Source organism: Apostichopus japonicus, chromosome 5, assembly GCF_037975245.1.
Source record: "Apostichopus japonicus isolate 1M-3 chromosome 5, ASM3797524v1, whole genome shotgun sequence".
Classification (NCBI taxonomy): domain Eukaryota; kingdom Metazoa; phylum Echinodermata; class Holothuroidea; order Aspidochirotida; family Stichopodidae; genus Apostichopus; species Apostichopus japonicus.
This window is the reverse complement of record NC_092565.1, coordinates 8,641,467-8,659,832: the sequence shown is the minus strand read 5'-3', so window position 1 is coordinate 8,659,832 and position 18,366 is coordinate 8,641,467. Positions and strand designations below refer to the sequence as shown.

The 18,366-nt window shown below is 36.9% G+C and overlaps 3 protein-coding genes and 2 pseudogenes across 18 annotated transcripts in view; 3 read left to right on the top strand and 2 right to left on the bottom strand.

Annotated features, from left to right (window-relative positions):
- Positions 1-912: 912 nt before the first annotated feature.
- Positions 913-989, top strand: LOC139968260 (U2 spliceosomal RNA; annotated as a pseudogene).
- Positions 990-1,713: 724 nt separating this feature from the next.
- Positions 1,714-9,274, bottom strand: LOC139967545 (uncharacterized). 12 transcript variants are annotated; one of them, XR_011793027.1, is made up of 5 exons: positions 9,143-9,274; positions 2,969-3,047; positions 2,354-2,473; positions 2,121-2,241; positions 1,714-1,851 (listed from the first exon to the last, which is right to left on the bottom strand). XR_011793027.1 is itself a non-coding variant. In XM_071971453.1 (4 exons), exons 1-4 carry the CDS (start codon positions 9,185-9,187, stop codon positions 1,748-1,750), a joined length of 348 nt encoding a protein of 115 aa, XP_071827554.1. In that variant the 5' UTR covers positions 9,188-9,274; the 3' UTR covers positions 1,731-1,747. The 12 variants fall into 12 exon arrangements, 2 of the variants coding, with proteins under 2 accessions (XP_071827554.1, XP_071827555.1); XM_071971453.1 differs by lacking the exon at positions 2,121-2,241 and having other exon boundaries at positions 1,731-1,851; XM_071971454.1 differs by lacking the exon at positions 1,714-1,851 and having other exon boundaries at positions 2,023-2,241.
- Positions 5,424-10,551, top strand: LOC139967535 (pancreatic triacylglycerol lipase-like). Its single transcript, XM_071971436.1, has 5 exons — positions 5,424-5,819; positions 8,073-8,356; positions 9,171-9,447; positions 9,593-9,714; positions 9,913-10,551. Exons 1-5 carry the CDS (start codon positions 5,729-5,731, stop codon positions 10,243-10,245), a joined length of 1,107 nt encoding a protein of 368 aa, XP_071827537.1. The 5' UTR covers positions 5,424-5,728; the 3' UTR covers positions 10,246-10,551.
- Positions 8,644-8,720, top strand: LOC139968265 (U2 spliceosomal RNA; annotated as a pseudogene).
- Positions 10,552-10,945: 394 nt separating the features above from the next.
- The window catches only part of LOC139967531 (uncharacterized), a 54,749-nt gene continuing 47,328 nt past the window's right edge, over positions 10,946-18,366 (bottom strand). For all 5 annotated transcript variants that reach the window (XM_071971430.1, XM_071971429.1, XM_071971432.1 and 2 more), the window contains 3 exons: positions 17,719-17,788; positions 17,137-17,199; positions 10,946-16,012 (listed from right to left, as the gene is read on the bottom strand). In XM_071971430.1, the coding sequence (XP_071827531.1) occupies positions 15,890-16,012; positions 17,137-17,199; positions 17,719-17,788 (256 nt within the window). In that variant the 3' untranslated portion in view covers positions 10,946-15,889. The remainder of the gene's footprint in view (positions 16,013-17,136; positions 17,200-17,718; positions 17,789-18,366) is intronic.

The following is an 18,366-nucleotide window of genomic DNA, read 5'->3' as shown; positions in this document are numbered from 1 at the left end:
GTATCTGTTCCCTTTCGAGGGGAATGGTAATGCACACCTGACGATGATCACACAGTCACAGTCCCGATGCAAGGGGACTGGGGTTAAAAGCGGATCAGTCGTTCGGTAGTTTGGTTTTCGTGCCCAGGTTCTTTCCTGGGTGACTTTTCTAAAAGAGTACCTTTTGAGCGCTGGCCGAGGACACAACTTACGCATAAAATGAAGACGAGAAAGACACAGGTCGAGTGTTTTAATACTGATGCCGCTTTAATTAATTACAAGAAACAGTTCATGTTTATCATGAAACCACGGATAAGAGCATATAAACTATACACGAACTTACTATAGGATCGCGATATAACATTAACTACACATCCACAAAGCTTATACAGCTGGTGAGCTATACCAAATAGCTCAAATAATATGCAAACCATCTACTGAATATTCATTAAAGGGAATTGTTGTGAACTATTACGTAATACAAGTATCTCGAACAAAACCCGCTACAATTATTATGAGTCAAATTGAGTCAATAATTAGTGTGTGACGTTATAGTTGTACGTTGCCTTCACAACCTTTACCTGGATTAGTTGCAAAGCTTCCACGTTTTTCAGAATTTTTGTTTATTTCTTTGATGTAGAAAGACTGAGACAAAGTTTGCAGAAAACAAATGGTCCATGGAAAGTTAGAAAAATTAGTGATTATATGTTGAATGGGTATCTGTTCCTGTGAACAGGATCTTTGACTAAGATCATGTGTAGTATCTGTTTCCTTTCGAGGGGAATGGTGATGCACACCCGACGATGATCACACAGTCACAGCCCCTATGCAAGGGAACTGGGGTTGAGAGTGGATCAGTCGTTCGGTAGTTTGGTTTTCGTGCCCGGGTTCTTTCCTGGGCGACTTTTTCTTAAAAAGTAGGATCGAAATATGATCGCTTCTCGGCCTTTTGGCTAAGATCACGTGTAGTATCTGTTCCCTTTCGAGGGGAATGGTGATGCACACCTGACGATGATCACACAGTCACAGTCCCGATGCAAGGGGACTGGGGTTGAGAGCGGATCAGTCGTTCGGTAGTTTGGTTGTCGTGCCCAGGTTCTTTCCTGGGTGACTTTTCTAAAAGAGTACCTTTTGAGCGCTGGCCGAGGACACAACTTAAGCATAAAATGAAGACGAGAAAGACACAGGTCGAGTGTTTTAATACTGATGCCGCTTTAATTAATTACAAGAAACAGTTCATGTTTCTCATGAAACCACGGATAAGAGCATATAAACTATACACGAACTTACTATAGGATCGCGATATAACATTAACTACACATCCACAAAGCTTATACAGCTGGTGAGCTATACCAAATAGCTCAAATAATATGCAAACCATCTACTGAATATTCAATAAAGGGAATTGTTGTGAACTATTACGTAATACAAGTATCTCGAACAAAACCCGCTACAATTATTATGAGTCAAATTGAGTCAATAATTAGTGTGTGACGTTAAAGTTGTACATTGCCTTCACAACCTTTACCTGGATTAGCTGCAAAGCTTCCACGTTTCTCGGAATTTTTGTTTATTTTTTGATGTAGAAAGACTGAGACAAAGTTTTCATAAATCCGGAAAACCCCCCAAAAAATACAAAATGTCCACTTTTTTTCAAATGATCAGTTATAACAGTGAAACCTCTTACATACAAAAGAGAATCTCAGATACGCACAGGGTTGCGTGTGCCGCTATAACGGTAGTATAGCTTTTATACTATACTGAAGCTCTACGTTGAACACAAGAAACCAATCATATGTGGCGGCGCAGTACATGTCTGGTCTGAACGCGGACAAGGGTTTGTTCCCGCGCAAGGGTTTCTTGGAGTTGTCACTAGGGAAAAGGAAATAAGAAAGAATGAAACCATTCCAAATTAGAAAGTTGATTAAACAGCGCAATGAAAACTTAAACGGTTCAAGGTCATTTAAAAGTTTACTAGAGAATACAATTTATATGAAATGTAGGCCTACTAATTCTGGGGGTCAAACTTGCGAATTTTGTTCTTGTATAACAACCGTATTTAGACAATTTAAACCGAAAACATCAAGTGTTGTTTTGTAATAATTTGTTCTTTGTGTTAGTATTATATTTGGATAACTTACTATTAAATTGACACCGCAAGCCCTCATGATTGTTGACACAAGTACAACGGTAACCATTAGCAACGGACCTATTAATTTTGACAGTATCCTCTGCCTTGGCATGGATTGGGGTTACATGGATCTGTAGAAAACAAAACAAAGGAAAACCCGTGATAGACATCTCCAAATTAGTGAATAATTTGTACTTTCAATAGTTGTAATGGAAGATATATTTATTTTCGGTCGCCACTTACCAATAAGTGGTGGCGCTATTACGACTCCATCAGAAGATGACCCAGTTCCGGTCGACTTGCCGGTACAGTCCCTGCGTATCACAGTATGGATCACGGCAATTCGAGTGTTATGAAACTGAACTGGTTGGTTGTCAAAGCAAAAAGAAACAAATGCTTAGCATTACTAACGCATTATAACATGTGACATGTACGTTGCATGGGGCGGAGCGTACATAGCCGCGACCTAACACAAGTAAGGCCCATTAATGATTGAACATATACCGGATGTGCAGGGAGGGGAATTTATAACACGGTATATATATATATATATATATATATATATATATATATATATATATATTTATATATTATTATTATTATTATTATTTATTATTTTTATTATTTTTACTGTAAGGTTAACTTAGCATGCACCTACATCGGAATGAATGAAGAACGTATCGTAAGTTAGTCATGTATATTAACAAGATTTGAAGTTGAATGACTTTGCATTTGTTTTTTCATTGTGAAAATCTTCTTTAAAAAAATTGGTGATAAGCATCACAACAGCATTAGAAGCAAAAGAAGTTATCAACCCATACATCACTTGTTGATATGATATTTATGTAAATTTCTAACCTGGGTAAGGAAGGGTGATAACAACCGCCGCCGCTAAGAGCGTCATCGATAACAGCTTCATGTTGATTTCTTGCAGTTTCTGTTAAATAAATCATTTACTGTGTTTATGAATCAAGACACGGCAAATAGCATCAGCATCAAACATAAGATACATTATTTGGTAAACTGAACTGTTGTATATATGTACCCTATAAGCTACCATACATGTACTCTGTACAACTACTCTACATTATGCCCTGAATTGAATCAATTTAAACTGAAGTGTACGAATATATTCAATAAATAATGCTATAACTTTGAACAATTGGAACTATCTGTAAAAAAGCGTAAAATTATGGTCTATGATATTTGCGAAGCGAATTAATTTAAAAAAAAAATCAGCTTTATCATCAATACTGTTTTTGAATTTTTAATTCGTCTTTTGAGAATAAATAAATGGCTAATCCAACAAGACACGTACAAATTATCAATGCTCCAAATAAGTGTGATATCCCTTTCGATTGAATATACTGTGAGAATGCCATACTGCATTCTAGACCCCAAACGTTCATATATTGTCAACAATACTAAATCAACGTCATATAACTATTAATGTACTTGAATTGATTTTCTTCTTCTTATTTCTACCGAATGAAACGTATTATACCAAATTAAGTAGAAGAACACTTACAGATATAGTTTCCAGTAGACTATAGAGTTATAGATCAGATGGTAAATAAACGTCAGTTATAATAATCACAGATTTGTCACAGATTTCCAACTGTCGAACAGACGCAGATTCTAAGTGTCTACCTATATTATATACTTTGGAATAATGTTCACTTATATGTATTGTTAAAAACGTGCAAAATATAATATACGTCATAAGTCTCTGGAGTCGATTGTTGTTTTATTTGTGGAACTCCTTCAGTTCATGTCCATGACAATCTGCAATAATAACTTAACCTATAGCTGTGTACACCTGCTCAGGTCACATATGGCCACTCGACTTGTCTGATTAAAGGGACGGACCTGCATAATAATATTTGTGACGTCTTCTTAAAGGGAATATCCTGCACGTTTATATTCTGACCTCTACTTAAAGGGATGTACCTGCATAATAATATTTTTTGACACGATTGAGAGCTAAATTCGTCATGTTTGTGATTGGTTTGCTATCGATCGTTTGTTTTTATTGCGAATTGCATGGAGTTCTAACTACAAAAATCCTCCAAAACAAAGATGAAGTGACCCCTGCTTGGATCGTTTCAGTGACGTAATGATGGCTTTGTTACGAACATAGCAGAGGATATTCCGTATACTACAATTACGTGAGCATCATTAAAACTCATGTAATGTCACTTTTGCTTCAGCAATAATGAACTTACTCTTTCGAAGGACTGTCCCTTAAAATATTAATGTTACAATTAAAAAAGGAAATACCTTCTTTATTTATTTATTTAGCTTTTAAATTTCATACAGGTTACGAATAGAAAAGTCACTTTTCAATTCCTGAGGGAGATTTTACCAAGAAATGTTTGCTGAATTCGAAATATCTCCATTGTGTGGGAGTCGTCCTAGCGAGCTTAGCTGTAATATTTCACATATCTGCCGTAGTTAAACAACTCTTAACTGGAAATAGTTCATGCGATAGTCTCCATGTGTGTAACTGTATATTGTATAAGACAGACAGTTGTCATGGTGACCTCACATGTACTACGCCAGATTCTCGCGTAAAATTTAACAATTCATATTGCAAAATTTAATGACTTACACATTTCGTTATCTGTGATATGAATATGCTGTTTGGATGTGGCTATGGCTATGGAGGGAAGGTTGGGGTGGGGTGGATGTGGCTATGGAGGGGAGGGTTGGGTGGGTTGGATGTGGCTATGGAGGGGAGGGTGTGGTGTGTTGGATGTGGCTATGGAGGGGAGGGTGGGTGGATGTGGCTATGGAGGGAGGGTAGGGTGGGTTGGATGTGACCTTGGAGGAGAGGGTGGGTTGGATGTGGCCTTGGAGGAGAGGGTGGGGTGGGTTGGATGTGGCTATGGAGGGCAGGATTGGGTGGGTTGGATTTTGCTATGGAGGGGAGGGTGGGGTAGGTCCCCTCTACTCATATTTTGTTAAGAAAAAAGTATAACCTATGACTTCCTGTTGTGAGGGGAAAAAATCACGCAGTGAGAAGTGACCAAGTGGTAATGGAAAAGATGATTAAAAAAGTAAATGTGCGAAAGCATGAATTGACAATTTTTTGGCAAACTTGTTAGCTTGTTCCTTCAAGACCCCCCACCTGTATAAAGACGATATTCTTAAATCAGCTCCCAGTTTACATATCCTGTATGTATGGTCATTGCATCCACGTGACTGGTTTGTTTGACAGCATTGATCCTGATATACGCCCATGGACGTATCATGTTCGGCATTTATTATTAACTGTTACCAGACCGATGATCCTTGTTCCGCGCATGGCTATTTATATATACACAAACCAAAAAACAATGACGTAGCAACATATTTGTCTTCGTGAGTCTTATTTTCGTCATTATCGCAGATTTCTTTCATCAGAATTTAGTTTTCCCTATTTAAAAATTGACAAGATTTACTTACAAGACGTTTAATAACCATTACAGTTATGTTACTGGTACACCTGTAGACTCACAGCCAGTCGGTAAGGTGTCGCAGCTTGGTAAGGGTGTAAACAGGTGAAAGTTACGAGAATACTTACAAAAAACGACAACAGCATATTCATCTTGGACGTCATCGCGAAAGGTTGTCATCATGAAGCAATCATTGCCAACAGGATTTGTCTTGAATCTCACCGGCCTGGCCAAAGTAGCTTCAATATGCTCGATTATTTTTACGCTAAACGGTAAGCCAACGGTCTTACTTACATTTCTAAGTTGTTTTTTTTTCAATCCACTAAACTGCCCAGTTTAATTCCCTTTCGCCAGAACTTTTTTTAGGACATAATAAATTTATGGACAAAACAATGTGAACTTAATGCATAGTGAAAATTCTCTTATCAACTCAACTTGAACACTTTTGTCGCGTAAAAGCTGAGTATATCTGCACGTGATTGGATGAGGCACTATAAATATTGGCTTGGATGTGGAAACAAAGCACTAACTGAACAATGCCAAGTAACTCATGTTGCTTCCGTTAGTCCCTCCTCATTAAATTATTTTATTTTTTCTTTCACCTGATTTTACTATAATTTAAAATAATTAGCATGAATCAACCTTTAAACCTGATTGTTGCAATAATGTACAGCGCCAATGAGTTTTCAAACGCTTTATGTTTAACGAGTAGTTCACATGGTTCTCTTATTCATGATGGACCATCTAAATTTTACAAACTGAGAAAAAGTGATTTTTTTTTTTTTGGTTGTAATTTTCTGGTGATTTTACCGTAAAAACAAATGATGAAGAAATAAGGATCTGGACTATTTTTTTTTCAAGCTGTTGTATATATGTACTTGCAGGCTGCAAACTGACTTGAGGACTGAGTCAAAATTTTAGTTTTGATATCTTTATAATCATGTAAATCTAACACAGCAGATATCATATTTAAGATTAAGAACACATCATCTTAATACCGAACGAACCGTCATTTAGTTCACATGCAAAATATGCGTGAAACATGTTGTAAGAGTCTATATGAGTGTTTGCATTCTGACGGGAACGCTTGTGCGTAACACGTTTACTTATAGAATTTGCCAACTTCAATTAAAAGTGCCCTCTGCATGAATGTCATATTTGACTGAATTGGTCCTGCATGTTTTCGGCAATTTGATCACACCGACTAAATGATTAGTTGAATTAATATTGCAATATTTACTTTTGTTACGTAGCAAGATATCATTCTGATAACGAATATTTTAGATGTAAAACATATATAAAGTAGGTATATATAAGGTATAGGTATATAAATTAGGTTAGACAATTTTCAGATCAGTATTTAATGACATAAAAAAAAATTAAAAAATTATGATCTTTATAACTTTGTACCGCATACTCTTTCTTAACCACTTCAAACTAAACTTGACCATTCACACAAATTTACAGCAATATTTTTTGGCAATTCCAGCGTTGAAAAGTGTCGAAAATTGACAAGTTCCAAGTTAATTTTTCTTTAAATTGCTTTTAGCGTTATTTTGGGTTTTTTTATACATGTGTTTGTATCATTTTTCGAGAAAAAAAGATCCAGGCATGATTGAATGCTAATAACTTGTCACAAACCTTGACAGACCGATATAGATGTAAGAAAAACTATAAAAGATAACAAGAATACACCAATAAAGGGAGACACCGATACCATTTATGCTGGTTATCCTAACACCGTAGGAGTATATATCAGGTTGCAAAAACATGTTTTAATAAAATCGTTAATACCTGGATTTGAATTAAATGTATGTACTTCCTGTAAACAGGACTCCACCAAACACACAAGTGTTAAGTTACTTTATCCAATAAATGTCTGTCACTATATAAAATAGGCGCCCACGGCCTTTTAACTATACTTGAAAAAGTAGTTTAAGTATTGTGATTTCTTGTTTGTGTTTGACCATTAGTTTTATTAAAGTAGGACCCAGATGAACAAGGGACATAATCTGAGCAAAACGCCCCCCCCCCCAACGCCCGCAATCTGCAAAGAACATAAACCTGGGAGGGGGATGTTATGTCCATAAATAATACCTGTGCTTTTCAAGGTCAAACTCAAGGTCATGCCCAGTTACGAAGTTAAACTCTTTTTGGGTGCTGACGTCATGACTATATTCTATATTGTACCGTATTTTTTCATTCTGTATATTCATTATTCATTCTTACTGTAATTGTCATTTAGTATTTTGGGGTCTCTTCCGATTTGTGGCTACATATAGCCAATCGATGAACCTTTTCATATTAATTGTAATATAACATATACTTGTAATTGGAATGCTCCTAAGGGACTCCGTAAGTTGGTGGCGTATGTATGGTAACACAACCTCAATGACAAAAAACTTGTGCGACTGAGCAACACAACACATATAGGCCTATACCAATCCGTCATTTTAATGTGATCTGCATGGTGTCCTCTTATTCTAGTATTGCGGTTAATGTTTATTTTTTCTTTTTCTTTTTAGGGACAGCAATCTCGATGTGTTTTCCGTCTATAGGTTGCTTTACAGATGAACTTTCTTGCCACCAAGGATGCGCGCCAGAGACACCCGAGCAGATCAACACTAGATTTTTCCTTTACACCCCTGAGCTGCCAGACACCCGTCAAGAGTTGAGTTTGTCGGACGTTTCGAGCATCCGCAACTCTAACTTCAGAGGTAACAGACCAACCAAGTTTATCATCCATGGACTCAATGGTAACGCCATGCAGAGTAAATTCTTGGAAATGAAGGACGCGCTGCTCTCTATTGTGAGTAATAATACTTATTGCTTGTTGAAAACACAGTATCTGATGTTACATTTTTTGTGCACAATCGATATGACGATTATAGGTACTGACATTTCGGATATTACACTGGAGATGTACAAAAACTGGGTTCCATTGTTACGTTTAGCCAGATTATACTATACCACTGAGAGACTTTACTAAGAAAAAATCAAACCTACGCTACGATCACAACATATATGATTATCTCTTTATTTATAAAAAAAAAAAAAACTATGTAAAAACTACAATTCTCTGTACCTGAATGACGGGTCGCTTCTCGGCCTTTTGGCTAAGATCATGTGTAGTATCTGTTCCCTTTCGAGGGGAATGGTGATGCACACCCGACGATGATCACACAGTCACAGTCCCGATGCAAGGGGACTGGGGTTGAGAGCGGATCAGTCGTTTGGTAGTTTGGTTTTCGTGCCCAGGTTCTTTCCTTGGTGACTTTTCTTAAAAAGTACCTGTATTAAAAAGTACCGGGTCCTAATCAGTATGTAAAAAGGTATGTAAAAAGTATGTAAAAACTACATTTCTCTGTACCTGTATGACGAGTACTCTTCACAAAGTCTGTGTCTGTTTCAGAGTCTGAAGTCACAAGAGTTGTTATCAGAACAAAGTAGAGATTCTGTTCAGGTTTGGGTGCGTGTGTGTGTGTTAGGAACGAGGGGGTGGGCGTATTGGCGGGACCATCTATGACAGATCACACGCACGTTGGTAAGTTGCTCAATTTAAATAAGGATATCAATATTTGTTCCATTCTCTCACCTTTTCTACCTCGCTGCTGTCCGTGTAGGGGAATTTCAACGTCATCCTGGTAGATTGGGGCGATGGAGCGGATTTGATCGATCTTCACAGAATAATAGCTGATGTGACGTCTGTACCTCACAGCTATGCCATCGCTCGTCAGAATACGAGGGTCGTGGGTCGTCAAATTGGAGAACTGTCTAAGAAACTGGTCTCGTTGGCTGGCTCTTCTTATTCTAGTATGCATCTAATAGGACATAGCCTGGGCGCTCATACAGCTGGGTATGCAGGCGAATATCTCTCGGGTGTATACGGTAGAATAACAGGTAAGCTGGAGGATCATTAGATAGATATTCATTTATTACATAACCAGCTAAGCCTGCTAGCATGTGGGCTTACTTGCATGTTTTCCATCATTACTGGTGAATTAATCGAATGATTGACTGTTTCATTGACATATCGTTGTTATAGGATTAGATCCAGCAGGGCCTGGATATGAGGGTTTCTCACAAACCGGATGTCTGCTTGAGAAATCGGACGCTCGATTTGTGGATGTCATTCACACAGGCACCGTCTTTGGCTATAATACAGAGGTAAGTCGACTCAAAGTGATTACCCTAATTTGAATTGCTTCTGGCAACGTATTTTCTACACTATATAGGGGCTGGACGTGGGACAATAAATATTTTACAATGCATAATACTTATTCACTCAAACACCCGGAGTATAGTCAAACACCAAGATATATAGTCAGTCATAGTCAATCGATTTCATGTTATATTTTAATTCAGGTCGGCCATCAAGATTTCTTTCCGAGCGGAGGCCAACATCAAGTCAGTTGTTTACCATTTGATCACATCTGTTATCATCTTCGAGTTGTGGACTTCTTCACCGAGAGCATCACTTCAAGTTGCTCATTCCGTGCGTATCCTTGTAATTCATGGCTTCGCTTCCTCCAAAGAAAGTGCCGAAAATGCGGTGATTCAGGTTGCTCCAGAATGGGATATTTTGCTGACCTTTCACCGGCTAGAGGTAGTTTTATGCTTGGCACCAGCGTAAATGAACCATATTGCCGGCAAGACTCAGGTGTTCCCCCAAGCTTTTGGGGCCGTTTCCTGGGCTGATAGTGGTCGCTTGATTTCCCAAAGGAGCAGAGGCAAGTGCTGTTAAACTGAAACTCATCTCCTTGGTTGTCACGGGTTCTATAGTCCCGGTTTTCAAAATGGCGAACTCTTTAACCAGAGAAAAGCAGTAGCAGGCACCTCATTTTTTTTAAACGTTTCTACACTTTTCAGAATACCTATGAATGAAGACTGAATAATAAAATGTCAATAATAGTTGTATACAGGCCATCATATGCTTTTGAAGCAGCAGTTTATTTCAATATATGCGCTTCTCCTTGTGAGTTCAATAGCAAAGAGTTTACTGTTTGTTTAATTTGACTTTTGACCATTATTTCTGAAATTGAACATCGTCACATACAAGTTCACATCATGGGGCACCTTTCTACCGAGGTTGAGGAAAACTGGCCCAGGAGTGTTTGACAAAAAATTACAGACGTACCCTACCATCTGTGCCCCCCCCCCCCAAGACTCACTTTTCAGGAACATTAATTTTTGCCATGACAACCATGCTATAGAAAATTTGCTCAATCAACTACAGTATCTAATCCTCAATATAGGAGTGATAAGATAGAAAGTATGTAATAATTAAATAATAATATAAAATAAAAATTAATAAAAACACACTCCCGGCCATAGAAATTTGTAGTTAAAGGGATACTTCCAGACAGCACAACAAGATAAAGTAAAACAACTACACTGGTTCTCTGAAACTATGAATTTAATCTCCCAATCTATTTTTTACAAATGTCATTAAAAATTAATCTATACAATAATATCATATTCCATATGAAAGCATTTATGAACAATAAGTGAAGATTCATGAGAATTATATACAAAATTGCATCATTACCCAATATAAATTTGACCACTTTGAAATTTTGAGAAAAAAAAAAACAGTCCTAAAAAAATGATATTATAACTATAATAACTCAACCAAATCACTTTTAACTTCACGTTAACAACAAAGTGCCCTTTGATAGCCATACCTGAGGTCACAAAAATCATTTGTCTCATATTTTTTTTTTAAATTTTGTGTTGCATCTGAAGAACTAACCTAACGGTCTGTGGGTTAGTCTAAGCAATTCAGCCACTTTACTTGTTGGACCTCAGATGTTTAAAGAGGTCATTTCTCAAACATTGATAGTGTTAAAAAAATACCACCAGCACTGATAGCAGTGTTTTGTTATAAGAACTCCAACAAATCAATATTTCATTTTGCACCATAAGTCAACTTTGAGAACACTAGATCTTAAAACAACTGAAGTAGCATGATCATATAGCCTCTGCTTCATTAATGATGTACTAAGTGCAATGTTAATATCTACAAATGATACCACTAAATGATACAAAGTATTTTGGTTTGCTCCAAATGGTTTTAATCGGCTGACAATAACCAATTTTTTGCTTGAGACGATACCGGCTGGTCGGGGGCTAGGCCTAATTGTTGATAAGACTTCATAAGGGGTTTTAAACATCCTTGTAACATTAATGATACATACCCACTAAACGTTACCTATGGATGAAGTGTGTTTACATAACAGGACACATTCATCACAAAATGCAACCAGCAACTTATAAAATAATGTTTCATCCTTCCCTGTGTGGTCGGTCTCCTTAGTTCACAACAGGGCTGATATTATCATGAAGGATAGAATTACACAACATACAACACCATTGTATTTGATGTAATAACAGAGATGAAAAAGCATATTTCTATCCGAGTACCGACTACAAAGTCAATGTCTAATCATGTTACGATAAATTACCCTATTCTATAGGAACAAGGCACCCTTTGGAAGCCATATCAATCAAACAAATGAAGAAAACTAAATGGTCATTTCCCTATCTCATATATTAGACTAAATTTTTCGATAATCAGGGACAAACATATTGAATATTTTTGAATAAATTAATCCTTCTCTCTCTCTTTCTGTAGTCTTTCAAATCCTATGCTCCAGGTGACCAGGTATGGAAAAGGTCCTAAACCTGGTTTGATTGCAATAAGGATATACAGCATACGTTGCAAGATATAAAAACTGTTCCCTATCCTAACCTGAGCATCTTGAGATACTTACACACACGACACATCTTAAATACACGACTAAGGCAGTATAGAGACATACCATACGAGGGAGAAAATAACACGTATTATCAAAAATGATGAACGTCTTAAAGCAAGGTTATCATGTATTAACAGATGATTCATAAAAACAGAGGAAAGGGTCAGAAACTTAACTTACTTTCAAAAATGGCAAAGGGAATATCAAAAGTGATTAACATATCAACATACAAGTATAGAGTTATAAAAAATAACATCAAAGTTTGATTTTTATGAATCAAAATGATTGTAGTAAATGATTCTCAAGAAGACGGACACCCTGAAATGACTGCCACACCTTTTTAATACACCTATCATAAAATAGAAATTATTCATGTGACTTCTGCTTGTTGATGAAATAATATCAACCTTTCATGGAAACAAAATGATACATTAGGAAAATAATTACTTACTGTATACTTTACACTGTATGATTAATTTGCTGAGTGAAGATTCATTTCACACGAAATGACCGGGAAAGACCAACATGTAAGCTTCCAAGTTTACAATAATTTAGGAAAAGTATGAAAATTTTCTTAAAATTTGAGATGTTTAAAGGGAGAGTATTCTCTGCTTTTTCTTGGGTATAATATCACGTTTCTTGCTATTCCTCTTACGGTAGCTAAAATTATTAAGTTGAAATTGATCTTACTGATGAAGATGGTAAAAATGACAAACCTGTAAAGAACTAACAAAAAAGTTTCCCTCATTTATATTACACAAATCATGACCATTGCATAGTTTGAGAAAAATAATACAGAGGCCGACACAAAATGTGATTTCTGGAGCTGAGTGCCAGTACTATGGACAGCATGCCACACACATACTTAATAGTCTGATATTTGCATCGGACACAGAGACACTGTGATTTCTGGAGCTTAGACCCATTACTATGGACAGCATTCCATACTTAACAGTCTGATATTTGGATCGGACACAGAAAACACTGTGATTTCTGGAGCTGAGACCCAGTACTATGGACAGCATTCCACACACATACTTAATAGTCTGATATTTGCATCAGACACAGAAAACGCTGTGATTTCTGGAGCTTAGACCCAGTACTATGGACAGCATTCCATACTTAACAGTCTGATATTTGGATCGGACACAGAAAACACTGTGATTTCTGGAGCTGAGACCCAGTACTATGGACAGCATTCCACACACATACTTAATAGTCTGATATTTGCATCAGACACAGAAAATGCTGTGATTTCTGGAGCTTAGACCCAGTACTATGGACAGCATTCCATACTTAATAGTCTGATATGTGCATCGGACACAGAGACACTGTGATTTCTGGAGCTGAGACCCAGTACTATGGACAGCATGCCACACACATACTTAATAGTCTGATATTTGCATCAGACACAGAGACACTGTGATTTCTGCAGTTTGGGGCAATAAACGATGTTTCTAAGTATAATATCTACTAGTACGCCACAAACTCAAAGCAAACTTAAAGAGCTCGGAAGTAACATGATCTATAAGCTTGTTATAATGCAGGTTTCCTATTCTATGTGAACCCTTACACAACCACCGTTCTCAACATTGAATGACACTGGGTCTAATGAAGTCACACACACACACCTTCTTACTTAATCCCTTCTGAGATTTTTACCAGCTGCACCAAATTTATTTGTTTACAGAGTGTAAATGGGACTCATCCCCACTGACTTTCTATGAATCATTAAAAAGATATGAAAAGCTGCCCTCACCAATTGCACACTGCCAGCATAAAAAAATAATAAAGTCATCAATTAAGCCTTCTAATGTCACTAAACACTTAAGTAGTAATACAACCCAACAAAGCAGCAAGAAGAATAAACAGGGCAAAACTACAAAATCAAATTATAACGATACGTTAATTAATTTGTCTACGTTTTTCCGACTCGTACGGAAATGTGGAGAGAGAAGATGGCATGAGCCGGTGACAGGTCGACCCTAACCTCTGACCTCTTCATGAATATGTTAAGGTCATTAGTGTTATCGGCCCAACATTTTAGCATGCTAAAACTTGCTTGAACATATTAAAACAAATTGTTGTTCTGCATTCTCCAAATCACATCAAGAAAGAAGCGTAAAATCAGACAATGTCTCGATGAAAATGTCTCGATGGGAAACATGACTTTGATGGTTGTAATTAAAATGCCTGTTGACGGTGGAATATAACTGACTGACCATTATATGACATCCTAGCATAATTAGGGCCAACGTTGATGAGCTTTTGACGTTGTCTTTTCTTATCATTTAGCGTCAGTACAGCTCCACTGCTCCTCATCACCATAACAACCTGATGTAAACATTGCGATTGTGTCAGTCTATTTCTCAGAAGAAATATTGCACCCATCTCTGATATGAGATGTATGTAGTTTTACTGTTATATTAACTGGAAACAGACATGTAGCAAAACACTACAACTTGTACAATTTGGCAATTTATAAGGGACACTTTTCAGGATTTGATTTGACACAGAACTCAGATGATTTTGAAGTGTGAAAAACATTCTAATTAATTAATTAATTAAACTTTAGGCATTGAGAAGACGTAGCACTCACACATTAATAATGCTTCTTATTTTCATAGCACATTAAAATGAAAGGTCTAGGGATAGTTTAATCCCAAAACAGAGACCACCATCAAAAAAACTTTTTAACAAAAAACTTATTTTGGCACAAAAATGGTTTCCTTTGTTTACATTATATATGTTGTCTCGTTTTCAAACTAGTGATACATTTCCATCGGTGTATAGCTTTGGGAATCGCATATACACAGACCCAACTAGCTTAATTACCTCATAACATTGATATAACATGATTAGGTGAGCACCAAGGTATCAAAGGAATGCTCAAAACAGGATATGCAAATATCATACCACAAGAGGATATCATACCCCGATAGGGTTCCAGTATAACACGGATATCAGCATGGTTTAGGATATCATTGGATCATGTTATAAACAGGATATCAAGATATGCTATAAGCAGGGTATCATGGGATCATGCTTTAGGCATGATACTAAGGTATCATGTCTACAAGAACAATTAACAAACCCTGTCACTCTTAGCTAGGATCAGTTGCTTTTAATAGCTGGATCAATTAATGAATACAATCACCAGAAACACCCAAGTTGTTTGTATGATGAGCAAGTTTGTGCAGGGGATATTATAAGGCTGACACTATTGTCATAGTTCATCACTAACACAACAGATAACAGTATTATAGTAATAATTCTGGATATACCACTCTCTGACTAAATATTGTTTGGCAATCGATATCAATGTATGTAACAGGTACAGCATATAAAGCTACTAATGACCAACACCATAGTATCTGAATAAAGTCTGAGTTATCAGGCGGTATAATTTTTAACTTGTGCATGTCTCAAGAACTGTGCATGGCACTATTAGCTGAGTAAATATCTCCTACTTCCACGCATAATGTATACAACATAGCCATAAATCTCCTACTTACAAACATACATACAACATAGATATAAAGAGTCCCTGAATAAACCGAAAGAGGAATACTGTCTCTGATCTGTCATCCTGGACAAGGTTTGGTCAATTTCAAGTTAGTGTTAGGTAGAAAGTTAACAAGATAGTATTGAACAAGTTCATCCAGGCTGGCAAATTGAGCAGTTTGATCCAATGCAAAAGAAGAACTCTGAAAGAAAACAGAAACCACTCAAGGTTAAACTAAACTGAAACAAAACTGCAAGACTAGGCACATTAATGAATTGTAGTAATAAGGAAAAAATCACCAGGCTGGATTGTTCGTGCCATCAGCGAAGTATAGGCAGTCTAGACTAAGGTAAGCAAGATTTCTTACGACAGTAAAGTAGATGGAGTCTAGACTAAGGTAAGGAAGGTTTCTTACAACAGTAAAGTAGATGGAGTCTAGACTAAGGTAAGGAAGGTTTCTTACAACAGTAAAGTCGATGGGAGTCTAGACTAAGGTAAGGAAGATTTCTTACAACAGTGAAGTACAGGGAGTCTAGACTAAGGTAAGGAAGATTTCTTACAGCAGATAAGTAGATGGAGTCTAGACTAAGGTAAGGAAGATTTCTTACAAAAATGAAGTACATGGAGTCTAACCTTAGGCAAGGAAATTTAAAAAGCTCAGCCACTGGAAATGTGCATTTTATGAGGTGAAAACGTATGTTGTAAATGAAACGTGAAAGATGAGTTTGACCTATGTATTGTGTGTTGGAACACACTGGACAAATAATATCAACAACATGAAAGTTGTCACACACGTAGGGACCCTGGTTTGAAGCAATGACCTGATGAGGTGTGGGGGGTGGGGAGATGGTAATGCTTTGGTCCTTGACCATTTTTTTCCACAAATTTACAAGGATTCTTAATTTCTTGCCACACTTTACATTCCGTTAAGACACAGGGGAAGGATATCTGCTCTTCATGAGATTTTGCAAAAAAAGTAAAGGGGGAGTGGCAGGAGGAGGGGGTGGGGGGGGGGTGGTGCATGAAAATATCATGTATGTTTGCATCCAGGCTGAGTCTTAACTAGTTTGAGGACTGGATGGAGTTGATTATGATGAGTACTAACTGGAGGTGTACCATTAGAGTTATAATTAGGTTTGGACTGGACACTTCAAGGACCTTAATAAACAATCTTTTTTGATGACCTGACGATGGTAACCACAGATCCAAAACATGGCCTATCAGAGTTCTCTAGACACAATGAGCCTATATGTTTGCAATGTGTGGAAGTAGGATAAACATTTTGGCATTTTAGCTACATTGACTGACAACCAAATATCGACTCACCTGGTCTCCGAATATTGTGTAATGCTTACTCTTATCCGCTTGCTCATCCCAAACCATAATGACCTGCAAAAACCAAACATGTACAACAGTAATAATAAACCAATACAAGGCTACCTCTAGTAAAATAAAGTCATTAATTGAACTTCATCATTCTAAATAATAACCAAACAAAAAGGTTCATCAATTGAGTTCCTTATACATCTACAGAGGGCCACTCTTAGTGGGGACTGTGATAGTCAAGAATGGAGACAATGGCCTTGTTAGTAGCTAGACGATTGTGGCAGTTAAAAAGAGTCAAAAGAAAAATGCTAATTTGCCATTAAAAACAATTTTTACCTTGGATTTTAGTGACCTTTATTCCTTCTGGGAGTCTTTCATGAAAATTCTAACATGGAAATGCACTCTTTGGTTTTCCCATGACAACAGAATTTTGTATAAGGATGAATATCAGAGCCTTGCTAGTCTAAGCTAGCTACATTAATATATCCAGGTCATTGTCTGGATAAAATACAGAAACTATTTTCTACTAAACATTTATTCGTTTTTGTATTGATACACCAGGAAATGATGAGTATCCGGTACCTGCTTTGTAATATCCCTAGCACTTCCCCTCAGTAGGTACATCCCATTCAAGTTATGCTTTCGAAGAAGACTGCAAACAAAAGAAAGATCAATAAACAATTAGTCATCTGTTGGGGTGGAGGGGGGGGGAGGGTAGGGGGGATGTCATTGATACACAAATATTACACTCTGACTTAACCAAAGGCAGAAATGTACCTGTTAAATATATGAATATGCATAGCCATTTGCATAGTAAATAAATGCAGTCTCTTCCTTACATTTCATTTATGTTTTAATTGTTTTGTTAGTGTATTTACATTGCTGACATTGATCTTTCATCCATGGAGTACAAAGGGTACAAAGTCCAACATAATGCTGCAGTCACTAATAATCAATTTATTTAAACACTTGTTGAACCTTCATATATCTGATATGAGAATTAGTTGAGACTAGTGGAACACTTTCAAAGAATTGAGCGATCACCAGACAACAGTTGTCTGATGATCGCTCAATTACGTGAAACTAACAACTACTAGTGTTCCACTAGTCTCAAGTAATTCTCATCTATACTTGGCTCTGCGCAAAGATAGACAATCAACCAAACTTACGTACGTACGTTCGACGTATATTTACATATAAATATATATATATATATATAAACATACATAC

Coding starts and splice junctions, on each gene's coding strand:
- LOC139967535 (XM_071971436.1), top strand. CDS start 5,729: ATGAAGCAATCATTGCCAACAGGATTTGTCTTGAATCTCACCGGCCTG. Junction 8,357..9,170: donor AGGACGCGCTGCTCTCTATT/GTGAGTAATAAT, acceptor CTGTCCGTGTAG/GGGAATTTCAACGTCATCCT. Junction 9,448..9,592: donor TGTATACGGTAGAATAACAG/GTAAGCTGGAGG, acceptor TCGTTGTTATAG/GATTAGATCCAGCAGGGCCT.
- LOC139967545 (XM_071971453.1), bottom strand. CDS start 9,187: ATGACGTTGAAATTCCCCTACACGGACAGCAGCGAGGTAGAAAAG. Junction 3,048..9,142: donor ACAGCAGCGAGGTAGAAAAG/GTGAGAGAATGG, acceptor TTTATTTAACAG/AAACTGCAAGAAATCAACAT. Junction 2,474..2,968: donor TATCACCCTTCCTTACCCAG/GTTAGAAATTTA, acceptor ACAACCAACCAG/TTCAGTTTCATAACACTCGA.